The sequence below is a fragment of the Mytilus edulis genome, chromosome 9 (genome assembly GCF_963676685.1).
Source record: "Mytilus edulis chromosome 9, xbMytEdul2.2, whole genome shotgun sequence".
Taxonomy (NCBI): domain Eukaryota; kingdom Metazoa; phylum Mollusca; class Bivalvia; order Mytilida; family Mytilidae; genus Mytilus; species Mytilus edulis.
Window position 1 is genome coordinate 63,426,828 of NC_092352.1, and position 13,005 is coordinate 63,439,832.

At 31.6% G+C, this 13,005-nt stretch overlaps 1 protein-coding gene across 7 annotated transcripts in view; it reads right to left on the reverse strand.

Annotated features, from left to right (window-relative positions):
• Positions 1–422: 422 nt before the first annotated feature.
• The window catches only part of LOC139488793 (phospholipid-transporting ATPase ABCA3-like), a 44,181-nt gene continuing 31,598 nt past the window's right edge, over positions 423–13,005 (reverse strand). For 5 of the 7 annotated variants that reach the window (XM_071274704.1, XM_071274705.1, XM_071274706.1 and 2 more), the window contains 9 exons: positions 12,480–12,690; positions 11,792–12,041; positions 10,670–10,791; positions 8,199–9,215; positions 7,334–7,546; positions 5,916–6,490; positions 4,970–5,157; positions 3,784–3,954; positions 423–1,591 (listed from right to left, as the gene is read on the reverse strand). In XM_071274704.1, the coding sequence (XP_071130805.1) occupies positions 1,135–1,591; positions 3,784–3,954; positions 4,970–5,157; positions 5,916–6,490; positions 7,334–7,546; positions 8,199–9,215; positions 10,670–10,791; positions 11,792–12,041; positions 12,480–12,690 (3,204 nt within the window). In that variant the 3' untranslated portion in view covers positions 423–1,134. The remainder of the gene's footprint in view (positions 1,592–3,783; positions 3,955–4,969; positions 5,158–5,915; positions 6,491–7,333; positions 7,547–8,198; positions 9,216–10,669; positions 10,792–11,791; positions 12,042–12,479; positions 12,691–13,005) is intronic. The other 2 variants (XM_071274709.1, XM_071274711.1) reach the window with 1 other exon arrangement.

A 13,005-nucleotide genomic window follows, 5' to 3' on the forward strand; every position in this document is an offset into this window, starting at 1 on the left:
ATGCCCAATTAGAGTTTTTACCCCAATTTAACGGTCCACTGAACATAGGAAACGATTGTGCGAGTGGGGCATCTGTGTACTTGGGACACATTCTTGTTTTGTGTTACTTCAATTAAATACAGACTAATCATTTGATTTGATTTTTGGTGTTTTAGCAGCCAGTTTTTATTGGTGGTTGAATCCAGAGTGCCCCAAGAAAACCACAGACCTTCGATAGGAAAACTGACAATCCTACTCAATTGAGATTGGAGTCAAGTGCACAAACGGGGATCGAACTCACAACCTACAAAACTACTTAGACCACTCGGCCACCGAAGCCCCCCAGATTAATCATGTAAATTATATCTAATTTTAAATAAATTACTAAAAAGGAAACCTAAACACACATATTACTTTGTGTTTGTTAAAAGATAATTGTTATGGAGATCGATGGAATTGTTTATTTGATCACAGATAACAAAAAATACTAAAAACAAATACATGTCTGGTACAAAATATTACAAATATCATACATAATAATGCTGAAACTATGCAGGACTGTTCCACTAAAACTGTTATGGTACCATAGGAACACAATAATAGAAGTATGAGTATTAAACAAATTTAGGCGCCACACTTCAAAATAGAACAGTCCTATAATGAACAAAAAGTATTCCCTGTATTCAAATAAATAACATCTTTTTAATTGAGTTAAAATACAAGAATGTTGAATAATATTTATATGATCCAAATACTATCTTTAAATCAACTGAGATAATAAACCGCAAATCATTGACTGTGTCAAGTTTCATTGCCAAGAAGTTGTTTTACTTTCCGACTAGAAAAACTAAAAGTGTCCACATTTAAATTTAAGTACATGTATATTATAAAAATTTAGTTGAATTTATAAATAAATATATACATGTATAGTTAATGTTTTAAAACCTTAATCCTTTATAAAATCAATATGTAAAATTGCAAAAACCCAATCTTTGGTTCTTAATTCTAAAATTATGTATTCAGCTTTATCCAATAAAATCCATGCATGATTATCAGTTCTATTTTTTAAAAACACTAATGTTTTTAATACTCTTCAGACATATATAGTTTATATTATACATTGTATCACAGTCAGCATTAAAAGTAATAAACAATTTAAGAATTGTTACAACAACATAAACCACACACAAAAGAACACTTTTGGAAACATCCTACTTTTGTTTCTATCGGTGGAATTTGTGACCTTGCAAAATTAATGAAAACCTGTTCTAATGTTGTTTGACTAACAGAATAGTCTTCTATATTGTATTCAATCTTTGCTTGTTCCATTAATCCAAATATCTTGGCCCAGGTCAGTTTTGTGTCTTTAACATGATAATGAATCATTTCTTGATGTATATCTTTAATTTCGCTGTTGGGAAATTTGTCTTTGATGAATCTCATTAATGGTTGAATATCTGGTTCAGTGCCATCTGGTGGTGTTCCGATTCTAGCTAGTAGTGAATACCCTTCACCGAACTTGTTCTTTAGATGTTGTGGACTACCTAAACATTTAAACTGTCCGTTGACCATGATAGCCAGTCTAGTACACAAGGCTTCACATTCCTCCATACTAAAATATAAACATGTCATATTGACCCTTTTCATTTAATGTGCACTTTGTGTTTTGCTTTTCAAATTTCAGCTGATAGAATCATTTAAGCAGTTTCATATGGTATGGCACCTTGAAATCTGTTTTGACACAACCCTTTTAATATTATATTTCCATTGGTACCTTAACTTTCAAATTAAATAAACTTTTGACAGAGAGATAGGTCTTGTATGTTGGCAGAACATTCAGAAAAAGAATAGGATAAGCAACATTGCTAATTAATTCAATGTTGCTGATCCATGTTATATAGAGGGAAGCATGTCAAAATGATCCTCAAACTGATAGTATTTTATATAAAATATCATTGTCCATCAAAAGTAGTTCATATCACACTAAATTCAGAGAAAACTTGACATTTGAAAATGACATTAATTGAGTGTGACTGGAACAGGACCTGGAAATAGTTGTCAAACTGATGTTTAGTGATAGTAATGCAATTTTACCATACATATCATTGACCTATCACAACTATAGTTCTATCTATCTTACCTAACATTGAAAGTGGTGTTTCAAATTGAAAGCTGTGGAGTAGGGCCTCAAAATAGTTGTTGAACCCATATGTACTGATACAAATGCAACTTATATAGAAAATATCATTAATTCTACCAAAACCAGTTCCTATCAAACTGACTTCAGCAGAAAACTTAACAACAGTTGTCACAAGAAAAGTAACACCTATGTTTTGCCTTCCACAACTTTTGTTGCAGGCGAGACAAAAATTAAAATAAATTTTAGTGGTAACTTAACAATAGAAATAAAAAAAAGGTATGTCTAATGTTTAAAATTATACATTAGGGATGTCAAAAGATCTGAAATTGAATACTCGGATACTCGGTCATACTACTCGAGTACTCGCAAGTACTCGGCTGAATCTTAAACGTCTATTGAACAGTTTAGATTTCAAGTGGGATGCAGTGTTTTTCTTTTTACCTTTCATAACCATATTAGAGAAAGACAAACATACTACAAACATAGCTTGATCCAATGTTTTTTGTGTCAATTAAACAATGAACTCCCGATTGCCGTTTCTACAAAAAGAACTATCATAATAACAATTATTGTTTGTGTACAAGTGTGTTCAGGAACCAAATTCCAGTAAAATCAAAAATGTTTGCATATAAAGTCCGACAAAGTAGACAATATATGTATCATATGTTCCTGAGAAGTTCGTATTTTTTTTATAATACGACGTGTCTATTAAATTGTCAACAGCAAATTGACAAATCGACTTCAAATGACTTCTGCTTTTTCGTAATGCTCAGTCTTACTTTTTCTGTGTTCTGTTATTTTGCACTATCGTTTGTCTGATGTCTTTTTTTTTAGCCATGACGTTGTCACTTTAATTTCGACTTTTGTGTTTCAATGTCGCTCTCGTACTTTCGCCTATCTTTCAATTGTAAATTAAACAATTGTAGTTAAGTTTTAAACACAGAGTAATTAAATTGAATTAAATGTATATCTCATACCAATCACGTTTACTGAAGTCTTGATTAACAAACAAAGGTACGTTTTTACGGCTTGTAATGAGTAAATAATTAATCAATGAAATTGTTGATCCGTTACAAACACCGTTAAAATTGTCTTTAATCAGTGGCGTAGGGATCACAGCAGGTCACTTTGAATGTTTGAATGGTTTTTTTTTTTGTTCTTGTTTAGAAATATGATCTGGTCAATAATTTCAGACGAAAGATTGGGTTGACTGTTAATTTTTTGTTACAAGTAGTACACATGAAAACATTCCCTCGGAATGAAAGGACGTTGCTGGTACTACTATAACAAATTGTATCGCAAGGATAAACATATTTATGTTGTTCATTGATTTTAAAAAATGTATTTAGTTATTACGAATGGGATAGTTCAACGAAACTAAAGTGAGTGGAAATATCTCAAGACGTATAACAGACAATCGAGTATCCGAGTACTAAAACTGTACTCGACTACTCAGCCTTTCGACCGAGTACGTACTCGTTGCCATCCCTATTATACATCAATATTCTAATGATATGTTTAAACTTGCAATAATATCTTCTTTTAACTGAAGTAATAGCATTCATTTTTTTCTTTAAAAAACATGATATCTAGCTCCTCCTTAAAGAACAACGTTATATGACAATTGTAACTTAAATTGGACCACTCAATTGCAATCTATTTACCTATGTGATGTTAAGACAAGTGTTCTTCCAGAATCACGTATATTGGATAAAACATCCCATAGATGTCTCCTGGCTACTGGATCCATTCCTGTGGTGGGTTCATCTAGAAATACTATTGGAGGATTGCCAACTAATGCTATGGCAGTGCTCAATTTCCTTTTGTTACCACCACTAAAAAGAAACAATAATTTAAAATATACATTTAGTCTGGGAAACATGTTTTTTTGTTAGATGCAATTGGCTTTGATGGCAATCATATGACATCTCCTAATTTTCATTTTAAACAAGCTTTCAGTAGCTGTGTGTACTTTTATATTGTTATTTTGTGTCCATTGTCTTTTTGTTCATTTTTTTAGCTCAAATGTGCCGAGACCTTTTCAACTGATATACTGTCCAATATAAGGAGAGTCGAGAGCCTCCAAAGATTCTATAACACTACCACATTCTGCATGTGCATGTCCTACGTCAGGAGCATGTAATTCAGTTGTTGTGTTGGTTGACGTCTGTCACTTTATTTTTTAGTGCCATTGGTTTTCTCATTTGAATAGTTCCACATTTTGTCATGTCAAAGCTATTGAATACAGATTGTATGGACTTAGCTCATTGCTAAATTTGTTGAAAACCTTATAGTGACCTGTAGTTGATTATATCCATATCATATGGAAATGGTTTGATATTTGTCCCATTGGTTATCCAGCTTATCCTTCCAAATGTTCATATTGTTATATAGTATATGCCATCCTTAACCTATGCTAATATTTAGCCAAGGCTCCATGTTAAAGACTGTACTTTGACCTATAATGGTTTACTTTTACAAATTGTGACTTGGATGAAGTGTTGTCTCATTGGCACTCATACCACATCTTATATATATAAAGGACATCAGTATGGATGAATTTATGTTTAGTAAAAAAACAAAGAGGATGTTAATAAAGAAATTCAATATTTTCCTTAGCTTGTTAGTATTAAATTGTGAATCGCTAATTTATAAGAAAGTATCAAACTTAATTCTAGAGAATTGGTCTAAAGGAGCTATATCTTATTCAGTAGAGCAAACTGGACTCATCATCAGATGTGGATGAACAAACAGACATGACATCAGTGTACCGTAATATACCAAGTTTTACCATTATGATAAACACTGTAACCGATAGAGCACAGATCAGTACAATTATTTTCTATTTACCTATATGCTTTAACTAATTTATCTGCATGTTTCTTTAACAGAAGTGATGTTATCAGTCCATCAACAACCTCTGGTATAACAGTCTCGTGAACCCCACGTAATCTGGCAAACATGTACAGTGTCTCACGCCCTGTCATCTGGTCAATCAAGGCATCATACTGTGGACAGTAACCCAGTCGTTGTCTCACCTGAAACACAAAAAACAAATGTTAAAGCCTTTATAGTGACATATTTCATCATTTGATTTGTATCAAATTGCTTAAAAAGTATTCATGAATTGAGACAAACTCATTGCTTAATATTTTGTCTTAAAATTAAATCCATGTCTTTAACTTTTCAAAGCACAGAGCTTTTTTCTTAACCAATCTCTATAAGAACATGTGACCTGTCAAACTCTTCTTCAAATTTTTCTCCTCTAATGTCATGCAGCCATTGTGAATTTATTTGCAGAAACTTTTTTAATGATCAGTCAGTTGTTTTCCTTACTATAAAAGTATAAAGATACGGTATGATTGCCAATGATTGCCAATGAAACAAATCTCCACAAGAAACCAAATATGGTATGATTGCCAGTGAGACAACTCTCCACAAGAGACCAAATACATAGAAGTTAAAAGATATACTGGTAGGTCACTATACCGCCTTCAACAAATATCAAAACCCATACCACATAGACGCTATTTATAAAAAGGCCCTGAAAGGACAAATGAAAAACAATGCAAAAGATAAAACTGATGGCCTGATTTGTGTACAAAACTGAACGAAAAAAGGTGTCATAAGAACATAATATTTTGAAGGCATAATTTGCATTTACATAATTTTGTAGATAAATATAGATTGTTCCTCACGGTCAGGAAGACTTATTTCTCCTTTAGCTAATATGATTGGGCTTGGCAATTAAAACAAAAGCTTTCAGGAAAATGATATAACATTTAAATATACAAACCTCTGTAATATTTTCTGTCACACTTATACCATCCAAATAAGCATGGCCAGATGACATTACTTCATCGCCTGTCAAAATTTTAAATGTTGTAGTTTTACCAGCACCATTTACACCAAGTAAACCAAAACATTCTCCCTCAGGAATCCCAACAGCTGTATGATCAACAGCAAGATTGTTGTCATAATATTTAGTCAATTCTTTCATAATGAGGGAGTCTGTATTAAATAGTTCACTCAATGATGCATTTGCAAGTCTAGCTCTCTCTGTGGCAACATCTGTATCTTCTTGAACTATGGATACATTACGGTTTGGTCCTAAAAGTGGTGTGTGCTCATTGATAACTTCGGAATCATCTGATAACTGTGAGTAAGTTCTTTCTTTTCTTTGTCCAACTGCATACTGAAATCTGTTCAAGTATCGGGATTCAAGAAATAAAAGGAGACTGAAGTATGCAACTCCTTGTACTGCCAAGAAAACCAACATTCTACCAATACCATTCTTTTCCCAACCTAAATAATTACTACTCAAAGGAAAACATCCTTCAGGTCCACATTTATCATCTCCTATATTTACATCTGAAAGAAATATCAAAACAAATCTAATATCAGCACAAAATCACAATATAATAAGTCCTTATTTGTGATAAAATTGAGAATGGAAATGGGGAATATGTCAAAGAGACAACAACCTGACCATAGGACAGACAACAACAGAAGGTCACCAACAGGTCTTCAATGCAGCAAGAAATTCCTGCACCCAGAGGCGTCCTTCAGCTGGTGTTTGTATTATAACATTCAAATAACTTTCATAACTGCTATTTCGAGACTGGTGGGGCAAGAAATAAAATATAAGCTATATTCATTATTTGTTGGGTACCAATTTTCATAGATTTACATGATAAATCACAAATCTGAGTGTTCAAAGAAATACAAATTTTCTATAGGCTTGAATTCTGACTTATGAAAAACTCATGAAATCAAGTATTTATAAACATGTACTTTTCCCTCCATCCACCAAAATTCATACTAATATTACATCCCAACTCCTTTGTTTTAAAAGGGATGATCCGAGTCAGATCACACTACCTTGAGTTTCTTTCTTTTCTTTCTGCATGCTTTATTTTTCTTCTGTACAATTTTGGCTCAAATGTCGAACATTCAATAAAACTAAGATTTTATTTTACCGAATAAAGACTAACTTTCAAAATTTTGTTTTTATTCCGCCTTTAGTAGAAAAAAATCCACAAATTTATATGTCTTTGCAGAGAATTATGAATCAATTTAGATTTCCCACAATGCAACTAGTTCCTATTAGACATTATTGCTATTTCATTTAAGAAACTTTTTTATCAGTTTGCTTCTTCCATAGACTGATTATATACAAAATTTGTCATTTAAGTAAAACTATGCAGCTTTTACCTTTACAGCAAGGGTTGGGGAAAGCTTTACAAAGTCCTATTATAGGTTTACACACTTCCAAGTATTCATAGTTCATATAATAGTCCATTAATCCCTGTCCAAGGCAGAAATTTGGTAAGAATGTCAAGAAGACCCACTCCAATGCTTTAGCAAGATCTTCCAGATCCAACTGTGGTATACCCAATATACCTACAGCAAGGATTGTTGCATCACCTAAAAATATAAATTGTATTTCTTTTTAAAAAAAATAAAGAAACTTTACATGATGTCATTGTCTTTGTTTATCATTATTTTTTTGTGGCAATGTTTATCATTCACTCTGAAATATTTGCAACGTGAATATATCTAAATTTCCAAGGGCTGATATACAATACTGTTTATAGAGTGGAAGTTCATATAGAGCATACTGAAAGCAAGTAGATCCTAATCTCTTCTTTCCATTTAAACTTTAAAGTCACATATAAAAGCAGGGAGTTTTCCTGAAAGAGGGGAGTAAATATACCAGAGGGACAGTCAAACAGAAAATTAGGATTTGTAGGACCAAATTTGACAAAATAGGTAGAAGAATTTAGTTATTTACCCATAAATTACTCTTTTTTACCCCGTCTGAATAAGCACCTGGACAAAGTTGCCTTATTCAACCTGTTTCTTCAGCAATTCTGCTTTAAACAAGTGACAATTTCTGAAATAACTGTTGACAAAATATAAATTCAGCTTACCAGTTGCAATATAATATAGTGATGATATTCATTAAATTTATAGGTACAGGTGTTTGACAAACATCGTCTTTATAAATTTTTTGTCATTTCAAAATTTAGGATGTCAATGAACCAATTACATTTGTATTAGTTTAACATCTAAATACCTGATAATATGTTGAACATTGTCAGCCATACAAATCCTGTAGAAGGAACAGTGAATATAAATGACAACAGATACATGAATGGTAACATAGCCCATCCATACAGTATCAACAACAGGGCCATATGTCCAACATGGCTGACAGGATCTAGGTATGCTGTTATATTAAAAGCCACAAATGTAATAATCAGAAAGATACAAGGAATAATGTAATTTATCATATCCCAACAAAAAGTTGAAAGCCAGAAATTGATTGGGCTTACTCCGCTAACAAACTGAATGTGTTTTGCCTTGGTTGCCCGCTCTTTGATGAGGAACAATACAAAACTGCTGGATAGGAAAGAAATTCCAAATACAAAATTGAAAGATATTGTGAAACCAGTTGTACTGCCTTTTGTTTCATCTCGAATCTTTTGTGTCTGTGTCCTTGGCAACGGAGAGTTGACTGTTGATAATGAATAACCAGTACCATTCATTACAAATTTAATAACCGAGTTGAACATGGTGGCCAAGGAGATGGCCGATGAGTGAAATGATTGGTCATTGAAGTATGCTGTAGCTTTAATTTTGTTTGTCACATTTGAATTCACAAATTTGGCCCCAACAATGTAATGAAGATTATAGTATCCTAGACCATCAATTCCCTGTTGGAAAAGGTAATCATCAATATTGTTAAACTGACTGTCTCTCTTTACATTCACAACATCATCAGGGGATTTTTCAAACTGCATTTCAAAGAAATGTCCCATCAAGTTTACGCCTTGTCCACCTCTTTCATTATAAACAATTGTATTTCTACCATAAGCAGAAACATTCAGTTTCAATGGTGGAGAATCACCTGGCCCAGGAAATGTACGGACAACAGTTAGTGCCATAATTGTATAAAACAATGGAATGGCCAGTTGTGTAATAGTGACAATTTTGTTTCTCATTGTATGTTTAGCTCTTTTGATGAACATAGCATAAAACTGTTGCAAAAATAATGCTGTTCCTTTATTTTTCTTCATGCCACTAGTAACCTCTAAAAATAGAATTACAATAAATTACAATAAATTTTTCAATTTAAATTACATTACATCAAAATTACTAACATTTCATTAAAATCATTCAAACTATACAGTGTCTAGACTGGAAATTTGAAAGCTTTTATCAGTTAATAATAATGAATATTCTATGGTAATTTGAAATATGTAAAAAAAACTTTTAATCCTAAACAAATTATTCAGTAATGTAAGGGCTAACAAAATTCTAAAAACGAACATGTAATTAATTGGTCTTAAGTTCCTTATGTTATTTGTCTGAAAATTATAAAAGTGGCTTTATTTCAGTAAGTTAAATCAGTCCTGACACACAAATTTATATTTGTCTTCATGGAGCTGGCATTTGTGCAAAAAAATAAATCAAACTGAGTACCAGTAATATGAAAAACTATGTTCCTTAGTTATACTAGAACATATTATTTTGAAAGTAAACAACATTGTGATGATCCACACATAAGGATCGCAGGTACAAAAATTTCAGCAAAAATTTTAACATTTTTTTTTCTCATTATAAATTTTATATATTACACTAAAATTTGTTGTTACTTTATGATATGGTACAAAAATCGAACCAAAAAATCAATTTCTTTTGGCCCCAGATGACTTTAAAATGTTTGTAGCATTGAAAAAGCTCCAAATTATCTCCCTTTGGTGCAAAAATACCATTTTTTGCATAAAAATTGAAATATCTTTGGTAACTCATCGGTGGAGAAGACTTCATGAGTATGATTTACTTGTGTCTAATCCATTTTGCTTTAATTCAGCAAATAAACATATGTTTAAAATAAAACTCATCGGTGATTCAAATAAGCTGTACTTAAACCAAACAGTTGTGAAATTGAAGCGATTTCCGAAAAAAAAATCTTTTTTAATTTCGATATTACCTCTATTTCTCCTATTAGTTCATCAGAAAAAAAGTACCTTAACAAAAATGGATGCTTCTTTTGAAGGCAGATTGTGAACTTAAATGAACGGTGACCCCATTTTTTTATTTGATTTTTCTATTTTAAGTATATCCAAGGATTTGTATAGTAAGATTACTATACAAATCCTCGGTATATCATAAAGTTCATTTATAAAAAAAAATAGCAAAATCCTATATTAAAAAAAAAAGTATTCATTTATACCCTTAAATAAAACAATATCTGTATTTTCATGCAAGTACAGAAGAAATGAGCTATGATAAAATTATCTTTCATGATGGATGCCTACAAAGTAAATTATTCAAGCAATATTTTTTCAAAACTTGTTGATTTAGGTCCCTAAAAAATCTTAATCAGAATTTTTAAACATTCATTTTGATATATCTTTTTATAGAAATGCAAATACCGGTAGTAATTTCACTTTTGTAAGTATCTTCTTTATCTTCAAGAGGAACAGTAACAAAAGCAATAATTTTTCATGTTGAAGTATTTGTAATTATGGCAATAAGCACCTAATATGAAACGAGGTGTATCTCTACCTGTTGCATTGACAGATAAATCCATTCTGACATTGTTTTTGGTTCCAACTGCTCCATTGTGTTGAGGTAGTTCTATGCTTCTGTTTTCTCCAACCCTATTTTGAAGACATTTTGTGTAATTTTTTTTTTATATTGTTAATTACATTTTTTTTATATTGGACATAAAACTTTACAATTGTTGTGCGTTTAAAGGGGCACTAGCTGTCAAATTTATGTTCACTGATTTTAATCTAATTCTCATATTTGATTTATAACAATGAAAAACATTTATCCAAACTATTAAAAGTCTAAAATAAACAATTAACAGGGCACAAGCATGAAAATACATAGCTTCGTTACGTGTGTATTTTATTCAAGACGCCATCTAATTAATTATCGAGTTGACCTCTAAAGTTATCAGATGACCATATAAGCGATGTTAACATAAATATAGATATAAATAGATTAAGCAAACTTGTGCTTTTGGATTATTCTAGGTCTTTTTAATTTCATATTATAGATGAAAAATAAATGTTTATCATCGTTTTTACCTGTATAAGAATGATTTTTTGTGGATCGAATCAGTCAATCAAATGATTTACCTTTGTTTCACTTTCAATGGTGACATTCTTTTCCTTTAAATAACTTTACACATACAATTCACGTGTTATTCATCTCAAGCTAAGGAGTTAAATTGAAGTTCACATGAATAAAGATTCAATGAGTTCGAATTATTCACTTGTGAGTGAATAATTCATAATCAATGTTTTTTAGCATATTTTGACAAAATTGAACCATACTGGCTTCTTAAAGCGAATTATTATTTCACTATTTGTATTTCATTAATGATTGAGCAAAATAAAAATATATTTGATTTTTTATATATCTTGTAGCTAGTGCCCCTTTAACTAAGCAAATACCGGTATACAAAAAAGATTTGGGGGCAATATTTTTTAAGATGCAGCATATGCATTTAAATCAACAAAGAATGTTCATTTATTAAAACACTAAATTAAATTCCAGCAGTTCACATTTTCACAGGTTATTATTAGTTTGCTTTCTTAGAACTTTGCAACACATATCACATTTCTATCTGATATATTTAAATTAATTTACCTCAGGAAAACCTCTTCCATAGTTGTGACTGATGCTCCATAGCTAGCAATACCATAGGCTGTTTTATTCTCCTCAATATCAGTGAACATTTCTTCAAACTTGTGGGAACTCTCATGGGGAAGAATGTATGACAGCTCAGCACCAACATTGTTCTCCATTTCAGCAGAAGGGACATAACTCTTGATGACCTCTGTCACCCTGTTGACATCACATGTGACATCTTTAACAATGACCATGTGGTACCCAGCTCCTAATTAATGAGAAATAGGCATTATGTACTGATTGATATTAAAGTCTTAGATACATGACTTATTTTAATTTGTTGTTATTGGCTATGATCTAGCTTTCAGTTACTGCTAGCACTCTCACTTAGTGTATTGTTGTTTTTAGGGATGAGGGTTGGATATAAAAAAAAGAATTTTTCATACTTAATTTTTCAAACCTGCACAACCAATGGAAAATATACAGAAACTGTTAAATAGCATTTGTGTTTAATCCCTGTTTCATACTTGTAGTATTAATAATGTTGTAGATACAGACAGAGTCATTAATTCAGTATAGTAAAAAAATCATAACATTTCATTGTTATTTGAAGCGCATAATTGTGTACACACAAAATAACCACAATTCTATCCCCATTCTCTCCCCCACTCCAAAACATAAATGAATCAACATCAAAAGTACTAACCATATTTATTTTTCAGGAAAAGTGAAGTTCCATAACATTTAATGTCTCCGTCAGCCATAATAGCAATTCTGTCACCAAGGAGATCAGCTTCATCCATAAAATGAGTGGTAAGAATCATTGTCCTTCCTTCCTTGTTTTTCTGTAAAACGGTCCAGATCTGTCGTCTAGCATCAGGATCTAATCCAGAGGAGGGCTCATCCAAAATTACAATCTTAAAATAAAGTGCATAGGATTCTATATCTATCAAAATATCATTTGGAGAAAGCATCATACACATACCGATTCTGGCTTATAACTTGAAAAATACAGCCGTAAAAGCAGGTCAAGGTTAAATACAAAATTAAGGATTTGTGGTATGATTGCCAAATTAACAAAAATTCACCAAGGTCCAACAACAAAAAAACATACCAAATTGTTAGGTATATATATATAAAAGGTCTCACTTAAAAAATTATGAACCTGCATTACAATGTAGTTCTACAGACTTTTAGTAAACCACACAGCTTTTTTCAACAGTATGCGATTT